The sequence below is a fragment of the Excalfactoria chinensis genome, chromosome 3, assembly GCF_039878825.1.
Source record: "Excalfactoria chinensis isolate bCotChi1 chromosome 3, bCotChi1.hap2, whole genome shotgun sequence".
NCBI lineage: Eukaryota > Metazoa > Chordata > Aves > Galliformes > Phasianidae > Excalfactoria > Excalfactoria chinensis.
The window spans coordinates 66,316,325-66,329,344 of NC_092827.1; the positions used below are offsets into that span (position 1 = coordinate 66,316,325).

General features: G+C 35.7%; 1 protein-coding gene across 2 annotated transcripts in view; it reads right to left on the bottom strand.

Moving 5' to 3' along the window:
• WDR27 (WD repeat domain 27) overlaps positions 1 to 13,020 on the bottom strand; it is a 90,748-nt gene that overhangs the window by 26,109 nt on the left and 51,619 nt on the right. For both annotated transcript variants that reach the window (XM_072332356.1, XM_072332355.1), the window contains one exon: positions 11,509 to 11,607. In XM_072332356.1, the coding sequence (XP_072188457.1) occupies positions 11,509 to 11,607 (99 nt within the window). The remainder of the gene's footprint in view (positions 1 to 11,508; positions 11,608 to 13,020) is intronic.

Below are 13,020 nucleotides of genomic sequence, written 5' to 3' on the forward strand. Positions count from 1 at the left end.
CCATAGACAAGAGCTAGCCCTACACATGCAGGGCCAGTCAGATGTCTTTGCACTGCACTTTGCTGAGACCAGGTTCTGGAGAGCTAATTAACTTTAGTGAAATACAAGGCCTGAGTTATCTTTACACAAACAATAACCTAATAAGCTAACAGAAGCAATTTGGAGTTTTACATAGACATAGCTCGTAAAGGCTAATGGGCTCAAGCTGTCTACATATGATCAGTATCTGCACTGTAATAAAAATATCCGTCCTATACCTAATTTTTCATTCCCTGAAGTATGCCATTACCTTTAGAGCCAGGTGAATATAGTAATGTGGAAAAGTTTTGGTTTCATGGCTCATTGTGAGGACACCTATAAGGCACCAGGGTAACACCAAATAATTATTAAAATACTTTTTTTTTCTTTTCTTTTTTTTTTTTCCAGAAAATTTATATTTTGAATATAAATGTTAGTAGATTCTAAAGATAAATTTTGTAGATTATCTGTATGTGGTGATGACAACCTACTTTTAAAATGATTAAATCTAGTGTTTTTTCTCCAGAAACATTGCATGGAACATTCAGTGAGATAATCTGTGTCAGCATGATAAACTGCAGACTGAAATCTTATCAAAAGGGAGTTTCTGAGTTGTTCAAAGCATACCATACATTTACAACAAGCTAAAAATAGACTACACAGTTTCTGCAGAAACACAGAATATAGCAATAAATTTAACTCTGTGAAGAGAGAGTTTTCAAATTAAACTCTAAGGCAATAGGAATCAATGGATTTTAGTTAGTTTGGTTTTTTTTTCTACACACTTTGCCTGCAAAGCTATGAAATACTAACTTAGTAATAGCATTTCAATTGTCTGTGGTTTCTGTTGTTACTGCTAGGACAAGTAGTTCCAACAAAAAGGCTGTAAAACACAGTGGTCAAAATGGTAATATCTAGAGTTCCTAGTTCCCTAAATTTCCCATTGCTGTCCTGATAGCATTTCACCAACAACATCTACAATGGAATGACAATTGAATCAATCTGAGCATTAAAAAAACAAAAAGACAGGGAAAAGCCTGAGGTGTGAAATTAATGATATTACTGTATCAAAGCAATCACACCTGTTCGCATGTAGGATAGTTAGGCTAGTTTGATGATGTCGGTATTACTCACAGTTAAAACCCTTCTTTTCATATCAAGGGGACGAAAAAGGAGAAAAAAAAAATCGTTGTGAAATAAATAAGGCAAAATTTGTAATTAAAAGGCCCAGCTTGCTACCAGCATCATAACATAAAATCATTGAACCTTTTCTCCAACTGATGGTGAAGAAAGTCAACAGTGGAAGCCAACGAAGAGTTAATATTTTTGGAAGAGTGAAGCAGACCCTTATTAATACAGAGGATAGGGAGGAAGGAAGAAACGGAGAAAGCAAAAAATAGACCACGGCATTTCCGTTCAAAAAAGCTCACTAACTAGAATAATGATATCTACTATGTGTCTTGGATAAATGTATGGAATATAAATTATTTAATGAGATCATAGCCACAAATATGATGCTTCAGTTGCATTCTTTGTGACATAACTGAAGATCTGACATAACTTTATTCAGATCACCAGCAAAATATTTATTTAATGTGTAACTATAAAATAAAATCAGAATTAGTAAGCTCAGATAGAGAGGTCACTCTGTCATTGGGCTGGAGAAAATATGTGAAGTCCTTCATCCTGTTTTGTCCATTTATGGAAATTCTATCTCTTATGTCATTTCAAATGATCAGAAAGATCACAGATTTTCACTGCATATGAATTATGGGAAAAACTATACAGGGTCAGGCCTGATCAGCTCAGTATCCTTTCTCTTATAGCAGCCTCATAGCGAACACCCAAGAAATAAGAAAGAATGAACTTTTAAGAACAGCAAGACACAGGAATAGACTAAGTATACCATCCCTAACACTCTGCAGAACAGGAAACTTTCTGAAGAACTTGAAAGACAGGCACATTTGGCTTCAAACACAATGTTTTAATTTTCCTTTAACAGATTTCTCACCCAAACGTGTATCCAGTCTTCCCTCAAAATGATATAAACTAACAGCATTCACTGAATCCCATGTCGAGATACTACAAAGCTTAACTACACATTAAGGAAAATCAGCTTCATTTGTTTTTAACCTACGACAGGTTATTGTTATCTGATGTAGACTAATTCAGTATTAGAACATGAACAACCATTCCTCACCCATCTTCAACACACCCATGCTGTGGAATTTGCCAATGACTAGCGAAACATTGGAACACATTGCCCAGAAAAGCTGTGGATGTCCCCTCCTCAGAGGCATTCAAGGCCAGACTGAATGGAGCACGACATTGGAACCAGATGAGCTCAAAGGTCCCTTCCAACCCAAACAATTCTATGTTTCTATGACTTTTTTTAGACACCTCATATAATATCTCAGATTGAAATCCAGGTTAAGTCCAATGGCAAGTGACATCCCACAAGAGTCTTTACTGGGACATACATCATAAAATATCTCTGTTGATGACATGGACAGTGGAATTGAGTGCACAGTCAAGTCAAGTCTGTCAGTGACACCAAGCTGTTTGGTGCACCCAGAATGCTGAAGGGCAGGGATGCTAACCAGAAGTTAGCAAGGCCAAGCGCAAGGTCTTGCTCTTGAGTAAGGGAAATCTCAAGCACAAATAGAGGCTGGAGGAGAAATGATTGAAAGCAGCCCTAGGTAGAAATACTGGGGCTACTGACTCAACGTGAGCCAGCAATGTACTACTGCATTCATATCATAAGCTATTCCATGTTAGACATCATATAAGCAGAGATGTTTCATACTTTATTACAGAATTTGACAGAATAAAATGTGAACATGAAAGTCCCAGGCATGGGCTTGTAGTATGGTATTGTATGGCAGTAGGAAAATGACCTATTTGTTCAAAGAAAGGTTCTTTCATAATTAAGCAGCTCCCCAGATGGAATACTGCAGCCATTCTGTAAAAAATGATGTCACAGGATGTCTCAGCTAGCAAGATATGCCAGACAAAGTTGATACATTACAAAATTAGGAAAAAACATAGATAAACCAATCTCCTCAGATTACAATACCATTATTTTAATAAACGAGTTACTGTAGTTGTTAGTCATCTCAAATGCCATTCTTTAGAAACCCAGCAGCTAGGAAAAACAGTGATTCCATCTGTTGATTATTTATATGGAATAAAAGAAAGAGTTACGCGATCCCTTTATCAGGATCTACTCTTTCCTGCCTACATATGCTGCAGGCCAGAAAGGAAGAAAACAAACAGAAGCTGCCCATCTGCCAAATCAGTTTACAAGGAAAGCTTGCTGGGAGCGAGGACCTCGCAGTTCTGAGCTTCTGTTCTTTATATAAAGATCAGGAAGTTTGTAAGAAAATAAGTACAAAAGGCAACTTTAGATAATTTCTGCTTCCTTCTTTCCCCACTTGTGCTGTACACAGTTGAGACACAGCCAGAAGCTGGGCCAAAATGTTTGGTGTGGCTATATCATACTTCACTGGACAGCTGGAACCATTTTATGCTGCTATTTTAATTTGAGACAGAAGTTGTGTCTGTTTTTCTTTTCATATTTAATACGTTAGCTAAGATTTAGTGTTCCTTTTTCCAAAAGCTCATTTGGAATGCAGATTATTCCATTCTTTATTTTCCCTGCATACATCTAATTGCATTTTTAATGGCTGAATTCTGCCATCCTATACAATCTCTATTCATTCATATAATAATTGTCAGTAGATTTGGCCATAAATTTCTCGAAGACTATGTAGCAAAGGATAATCCTTTTGAAATACAAATGATTGAATTTTAATCAAGGTGAAGGTAGACACTTTATAACTGTTCTACAAAGCCCTGAACTGTAGAACTGAAACCTCCCACGGAATGGTTTCTGGTATCAGCAAGTGTTAGATTACATTCTCTGAATGCTCTTTGTTAAGAAAAGCATGTGATACAGACTAGCTTTACAAGATGGCAAGAAAAAGAAATACAGTATTTGAAAGATAACTTCCTAGAGGGCTATATAAGATAATTAAATCCTAATTCTTACTTCAAAATTTCTGTAAGAAACATAGTTGAACAAACTACTGTTTGGTCTTTCCTCTTTTTGCCAGAGCTTCCTCATTTCAGTTCCTCAGGACAGAGGAGAAGACTGTATTTGAAGCACAAGATTTCCACCACACAGAATTTTTCTACATGCTTCTTAATGGAGCATGAAAAGCAGATGCTCATTTGGTTATCCCTTTCAGTATTATATTATTGGTTCCTGCAAGACAGTTCTGTAGTGTGTGAGAGGAGCAAGAGATGTTTATTTTATCTGGCAACTCTGCTTCAATCCTTTGAAGGGTAGCTTTTTCGGAGGCATTGAGCACAGTAATTTTCAGAACTGCTATGATCAACTGTGAGTTCTCATCTCTGAAACCAAGCATGAGACATTTCATTTTTGCTCTCTTTTTCAGAAAGGCATAACTAAAACTGCAGAAACCATTATTCTTATCCTTGCAGCTATTTTCTCTTACCTCTCTCTGCAGGGTTTTCACTCCCTCCCTCTAGGCTCTTTCTTCATCTCTCCAAGATCATACGTAGGTCCTTTGCCTCCAGTTCTTATTGTTAGTCTCCAACACTCCCCCTTTACCCACATTTTCTATCTGATTATCTCCAAGAAGCTTTTTTTTTTCCAGATTATCCCTATGACTACAGTCAGTGACTTTCCTTCCTACTCCCAGCCAATCCTATCTCCTTCCAGTCCACAACTGACCTCAGCCCTCCCTGTCTAGATTCTTGGTAAACAGAACTCAAGACAGCTGAGTAACCAATTGTTTGGTACCACCCCTAAGTATCATTCAGACTATTAATGCCATTCAATAGAGTATCTACATTTGTAAGAACTACGGTAAAGATTTTACAACAAATGTACTGTGAATTAAAAGGCTTACCAGTGCAAGCATATTTACCTCAAATCATGTGGTGTACAGCTGTGATTTGCTGGCAATGTACTTAGAATGACTTGAGTATCGCATGATTAAACTGCATTGTCCTTGCTAGCTAGGAGACAGCTCTCTCCTCCTTTTTTTAAAAATTCCACCATCCTTCTTCAGAGTTGTCATACGTGCTTACGAGTCACTTTATAGGTATAAACAAACTTTTCTGCTAAATAACATTACACAGGGTTGCACATAGCATTACTACTGCTATTAGAAACTGTAAAAGTAACATTATTCCTACTGTATGAAAAGACATATTGTATGAACTTGAAAATAGAAAATCTCGTTATGAACTATCAGGGAATGGAATAAACTTAGTAGGATTACCTTCTGCATCACCCTAATACGATCTCTACACACTGAATCAACCCTGTGTACAACTAGAAGCTTTATTCAGTTTTTCCATCAAAGCAGTTCTTTTAAAGGCAAAGCCCAAAATTTGTAGGTGTAAACATTACAAACAGGTAGGAATCAAACTTGGCACTGTACACTGACCTACACTGAAAAGCTCCCAAGGGTGGTAGAGCTGAAGAACCTTCTTTCCCGTGAGCCACTTAGAATAGGATTAAATTTAGGATAGAAGACAAGCTGTAGCTTTGTCCTAAGACTGAATTTCAAAATCCACGTAACCCTTCCAAGTGTACTAGTTATGCAATTACTTAAATTTGAAGAATTTCTCCAGAATTAACAATTTTCATACTTGTTCCTATAGATTTAAACTGCACATCTGCATCCCTGAAGGACTGCTAACAGTTGCGTTTTTTTTAAAGTATGGCTATCAGTGCAAGAAGAGAAGGAAAGAATATAGCCAACCCCAGAAAGTATGTTATATATCAGATAACATCGGGCTTTTTATTTATTTTTTTATTTATTTTTTATTGATGCATCTGTCTTCTTTGGTTGGATGATGGTAAAGGAAATGACTTCTCACCAGACACCAACTGCAGTACAGTTCTTGGCAGACAATCCTCATATAAAGCCTGCAATACTGCACACTACTGCTTAAAGGGAAAATGACAACTGAAATTCCTTTCTCAGTATCTTAAAGCAGTATGTTGAAAGGACACATCAGTAAAATAGTAAGTAAAGAGTTGTAAACTTGATATTAGAACACGAGGTCAAGTTGACCCAGTGTGTGTAAAGATCCAGTTCATCAAAAACATGAAGTAAAATATCCTAGCTTGAACAACTGCAGTTGCAAATAATTTGTGTTTAACATTTGTAGTGGCACGTGAGAACAAATTACAAGATTGCAAGATAGCTGCAAGATAGGTTGCTTATAAGCAAGTTAGTATAAGATAGATCTCTGAAAAAAGAAACAAAGAAAAAATTAGGCTTGGGAATTTGTGTATTCAAGAATAATCAACAAATCCACAGTACCCTTCTGGCCAAAATAAAAATAATCACTTTTTTTTCTCCTTTATTAATAATTTCCAAGGAAGACATTACTGCATTCAGATAATATGATTTTTTTAAAGTATATTAGCTGTAACAGGCATAGTATAGTCATAGTTGGTCCAGCTCAGGCCAATCTGTAAATTTCCTAAAATTCCAGAACAGTGTCTCTTCTGAGAACAGTAGCATACTTGCAGAAATGAATTTTGTTTTGGAGTTAATTAAAATCCAAAAGTAAGTAATTAGAGTTCAGATTTTTTCCAAGTGACCCTCTCCACAAATATCCTTACATCTTAAATCTCAGAATCCAGCTTTCTCAGACTTCTGGAAACCATTCCTACTCTTTCTAGATTTGTGTGGGTTTCACAGAATCACAGAATCACAGAATTATAGGGGTTGGAAGGGACCTCTAGAGATCATCGAGTCCAACCCCCCTGCTAAAGCAGGCTCCCTACACCACGTCGCACAGGTAGGCGTCCAGGCGGGTCTTGAATATCTCCAGAGAAGGAGACTCCACCACCTCCCTGTGCAGCCTGTTCCAGTGCTCCGTCACCCTCACCATAAAGAAGTTCTTGCGCACATTCGTGCGGAACTTCCTATGCTGAAGTTTCAGCCCATTGCCCCTAGTCCTGTCCCCACGCACTACTGAAAACAGACCAGCCTCGCCACTATGGCTCCCACACTTCAGGTATTTATAAACCTGGATCAAGTCCCCTCTCAGCCTTCTTTTCTCAAGGCTAAACAGACCCAGTTCCCTAAGTCTCTCCTCATAGGGGAGATGGTCCAGGCCCTTCACCATCTTTGCAGCCCTCTGCTGGACCCTTTCCAAGAGATCCCTGTCTTATTAACTCGAATAATACAATAATCTAGTTCAACCGGATTAACATTTTAAGTCAAGTGAGCTATCTGCCCTGAAAATACACGTTCTGACCATTTTTCATTGCCCTGTTTGCCTTCTTATTCATCAGGATTCAAATTCTCAGCTGCATTCCCTCCGAAGTTTTCTGACATGCCTGCAGCTTCCATTTCATGACTATGAAGGTCAATCTGAGGGCCATACAGAAAACAAAGGATTCTACCAATATAGTTTAAAAAAAAATACTTATATAAAAATAAAGTTTAAAGTTTTCTAATCTCTGTAACCTGGTCTTTGAGAAGAATTCAAAACTTTCATATGAATTTCAGAAAGGAAAAGAACTAGAGCAATTTTTAAGAATTTGTTTGCAGTTTTTTGCCTTTGAATTTGATCTCTGGGAATGAAAGAACAGAAAAGATGACAACTGGCCATTTATTCCTCTCATACAGAAAACTGAAGTAAAAACAAAAAAGCTGATAAATTTCATTTACATACATTTTGACATATGTGTGGACTACGAGAGGAAGTAATTAGACTGACTTGACACAGACACCAGGGTCAAAAGAACCATGTGAGAGCATTTTCCTGACTTCAATTAAATCATATTAGAGGTGAAGCTGGTCACAAGTTTCATATCCACATGAATTAATCTCTGACAAGACAGTTCTGAGTCCTAAGGCAGAACATCATACTGGAAAAAATGTGCCCTACGTAGGGATGACAAGACAAATTTGATACTAAAGCCAAAACTCAAGCAAACTTAAGTCAGAAAAATAATTTTCCATATCACTACAGAAGTAACCTCCATTGGGGAAAAAATTATGATTAAATGAACCATCAATGGTGAACTAAAATCACAAAGGGATGGCATTTTTATACAGTATGTTCTAAACTGAAATCTCCAGATGTGACCACCAGGAAAAGTATATTTTGTTAGTAGCTAGTAAAAGACGATAACTCATTTTTCCAGACACATCCAAAACTACCTGTAGCCAATTCTGACTAAAGTGGTGGTTAGACAGTAATAACTGTATAACTGCCGAAGAGATCCACAAGCAAATCTCATTACTAGGAACATTATACATGTCTCACTCCAAGCAGGTGGGCAGAAAATTACTGTGAAATCTTCAATGGTTTCCAAGTAAACCTAGCTGTGAAAGAGTCTTCCAGATCTTCACTATTAATTTAAACTTCTCCATCTGCCCAATAATATGTTTACTGACAGTTAGTTTCTAACATAATCTTGTCACAATAAAAACAATATACCTGAAACTAATTTTATTTGAAATATAGATGTACTCACTGGTCATAAAACTAGACTTACACATTAACACACACACAAAAAAAAACTGTTCAACAGAATAACAGTTTGAAATAATACCTTCCACACTTGTAAAATAGGCATTTGATAAAACAGTTTGTGGCTCATTTAATTCATTTTCCAATTCAACAATTTCTACTTTGCATTTGAACTTATGTGAAAAAAAAAAAAAAATCAAAGGTGAAAGTGTTTTCTAAATGACAATTTTTAAATGCTAGGCCTTCAGTGACAGATTTCTGGTGCATATCAGCATCAAAGAAACATCAAATAATTCAGTTTGTAAGGACTTCAGGAAATAATACCATCTAACCTAACAAGAGGAAGGTAAATATGTAACCCAGCCCTGGTTGCTCAGGGCATTCCCCCTTATAGTCTAGTTTTGGGGAAAGAAGGTTTTTTTTTTTTCCTGAAGCTATCTATCTTATAGCTTATCTGTTTGGTGCTCACATCAAACTTTTATACACTTCTTAAAAAACTATAGGCAAATGGAAAATGAAATAAATTTTCCACATTTCATAACACGCAAATTTTATTTTTGTTATTTTTCATCAAATATCCTACATTAATTTACAGTACATTCCTTTAAATAGCTGTTTATTTTGTATGGATAGCTTCACTGAAACCTTAACAAATCATCTAATCCAACCTCCAAGTCAAAGTAAAGCTGAACTTAGATTATGTTTTTTAGATTATATTTTTTCATCTCAAAAGCTTACTCTTCTGTGTCTGCAAGTATGTGTGCATGTATAGTGCACTGGCTCAGAGCTTGGAGTTTCATTACTTCTACTAAGAGAAGTAACATGCAATTGTACAGGACTCTGCTAGCATATGCCCAGATTGTACAAAGATGAAATAAACAGTGAGCTAGACAAAAGCCACCAAAAACCTGCAGACAGCAATAGTCTCCTCATTTGCTTTTACTCTGTTTCACTACCATTTCATAAAGAGATGACTGATAGCTTTCCTATTTGGCAGACTCCCTCTCTATTTTAACTTTGATTCACAAAATTGTACTGCAGTTAATAGTTGCAGTTATTATAGCTTAAAAATTTTATACCCCTTAATGCACATTCTTTAAAATAGATTTAAATGCAATTAATATTTATAAGAAGCTTAACACTTTTCCCTACATAATTTTTATACAATTAATGAAATCAGAAAGAGGCACAAAGAGGCTAAAACTAAGAAAGCTTGAAAATTAAACTAGGATAAAGCCAACACTTCTATCTGATTCTTCTTCACCAGCTTTCATGACATTTTATAAGTCACTCCAGAGCATTATATGATGAAAGGACATAGGATGTCATTTAAATTAAAAAATTAAAAAATAAAGTAAATGCCCCTTATTTCTGGAAGAATCTCCATGGAACCAAGAGTTGCAATAACGACTGGAACAAACTGCATCATGGACAGGTGCTGGGAAAGCAACCACTGAACTGGATTGCTGCCAATACACGTCACTCTTGGCTGGATCTTTCCACACAAAGCTCAGCCATAATGTTCAAATTTCACTAATCAGTCACTTCCCTTTTTTTACCCATTACTCTTTCCCCTACCAGTGTTTCCCTTTGAATGCAGTGGGGCTTTGTGCAGAGGTTATCCAGAACACAATCTAGTTCTTAACTATATTCATTCAAATTTCAAATGAAAGAAAACTACAGTAAATTTCAAATTCCTAATGAGTAGCAGGTATAAAAATGATCCAGTATTGGAAACTCTGGTTGCCTAATACAAAGCCTTTCTTCCAAGGCACAGGATTACTATTTTCTAATTCTTTTGCGACTTGCTTTTTTCCTCACTCTACAGTCTTCTTACTGATATTTTTAGCAAGCTCTGAGACTAGTCTTAATCTGGATGCAAATTTTCATACACCCTATCCTTTTATTGAACACACTGTAGTGCTCAATCCAAAGAGCAGAAATACATAGTGCTCATCACAGGATAGTAATTATACATTTTCTCAGCTCAAACAACATGTACTCAAGGAATAATACTTCTAGAAAATTTTAAAACCACAGAAATGCTAGCACATTCTTTTACATGTGGAAGTATAAGAAATGTAAGTAAAACAATTCTCTTTGATGTAATTTTACTTGTTACTTATTTTTGAATAGTAGCAACTCCTGTTGAGGAGGTAGTAAAGAAGAACTACTGTGCACTCTAGGGTAACACATATATGTACATATTAACTTACGTACCTGGTTATCATTGTTTAAAGTACTGCCTTTAAAATAAGGAGAAATATTGAAATATTTTATATACTGAAATATGAGAATATTGACAAACTAAATTATAAAGCTTCCTAGTATAAACTTGTATCCAGATAGAAATTCTGGGCAAGTGTTTTTGAGAGAGAAGGTGTATATTCTAGGAGAGTGTTGACCAGCGTATGTATACATATATACATATATGTACCTAAGCAGATAAAGCTTCTATGTTACAAATAGACAAAAAATGTAGACATTTGTGCATATAAATAAAGCCCTTGGTTATTTCTTAAGCTTTGTTCACATTTCATGTAACTATGACATTAAATGGATAACATCATACAATATCCTTTTATGAGCTTATCCTCAAAGTAGCATCAGAAAAGGAAACGTGATTATTTCTTTTTCAAATCTGAAGCAGTGGGATATCAAATAGAAAGAGGTCAAATGCTGAAAGTCTCTAAGAATCTGGAAACCAAAAAAGCCAGGAAATCCAAGTACTCCAGTACAAAAAGTTTAGAAAAGTATCCTTAACCTTTGATGTGAAAGGGCCATAGGCTGTGTGAGTATGACTATCCCTGAGGAATGGTAAGATCTGAGTTTCTTTAAGGTGATTCTAGACACCAAGACCTTCTTGAAATTATACGTACTTCTTTTTGTAGTGACTTGAGTGAACATTTTACAAGTTAGAATTAAAAAGGGAAAAAAAAAAAAAAAAGAACTTACCTGTGGCGAAAAGGGACTAAAAGCCACATTAACGACAGAATCTGTGTGTCCTCCCAGTTTATGCGAAAAGGTACTTGAATGCATCTCATATATATAAGCCTAAAAAAAAAAAAAACAGTGAAATAATTTTCACTTTAAAGAAGTAAAATACTATGGATACACCAAAGTATAGTACAAGAGGACTAAAGATTCAGCCTACAGTCAAGTTAGGAATGATTCATAATAGCTAGACATTTTTCTATGTCCTCCACATCTTTAAAGAGATTTCTATAAATCAGGATAATTTTTCAAATGCCTAACTACAGTTAATTCAAGTTAAATATACATATGTATGCATATATATATATATATATATTTTTAGAGGGAGTAATGTAATTTTTTTAACCTTGAAGAAGCCCCAGACCAACTCAGTTTGACTTTGCATGCAGCAAACTGCTACACAACACACATCCTAAAAACTTTTGCACTCAATTAACAGTCTTTCCAATTTATGAAAAGATTCACGGACCAAGGCAGCTCCTGAAAAACACTTAATGTTTCACTCAGAAAACAAATCTCAACAGTCAACTGCAAAGAATCTATAATCCAAGTCAACATTAATGAAATCTGACGGTCCACAGTATCAAACTTTCGATACAAGACCATATTCACTGAGAGGCTCATAATAAATCTACTTAATCGCATGCTGTTTCTATACTTCACAAAGTCCAGGATATAGAACTAACACTATCTAATGTCTTCAATCAGCTATCTAAAAATGGACAGAAAAGTATTCATTTTTAACCTCTGGATCCCTTGTAGCATCCCACACAAATATTACCATACTACCTCAGAAAAGAAGTAGAATGTCAATTAATGTGTTGAAATCATTGTGCCCTTCCTAAAAGGATAGAGCAAGGACACTTGTTAATTGGAAACTGCCTCAAACAGTAAGACTCTCCTCTCTACTTTTCATATATTTCAGGAAATTGGTCAGAAGAAATACTGAATTGTTCATAATACACAAAAAACATTTTTTTTGTTTTAAAACATATAGCTACACCACAGCTACAATGACTTGCACAGCTTGGAATATGATCAGTTCACATGGAATGAAAGAGGCAAAAGGAACCCAAATGAGATAAAATTGCTACAATGACACAAAATAAAGCATTATGTTTTGTCTGTAGGCAAGAAATTATTTTCTGATGTACATGACCACGTGTTAGTAAATGGTCTGTACACAGAACTACTCAGGTTCTTGCCTGTGAAGTTGACCATGCAGAAATAATACAACTGATTCTTCTTTACTGATTTAAAAATACTAAGAAAAGAATTTTGGCTATTTGCTTCATACCACAAGCAGATTACAACATTGCCAAAACATTAGATTTTAAAAAGTTTTCATAAAAGTTTTACTGTCACAGTACCCTCCCAAATTCCCTTTATGTTATAGGCTGCAAGACTGCAAGAACAGGACAAATGGCATTTTGTTTAATACATTTCAGACCTTATTAGATAGAAAAGTTTAGA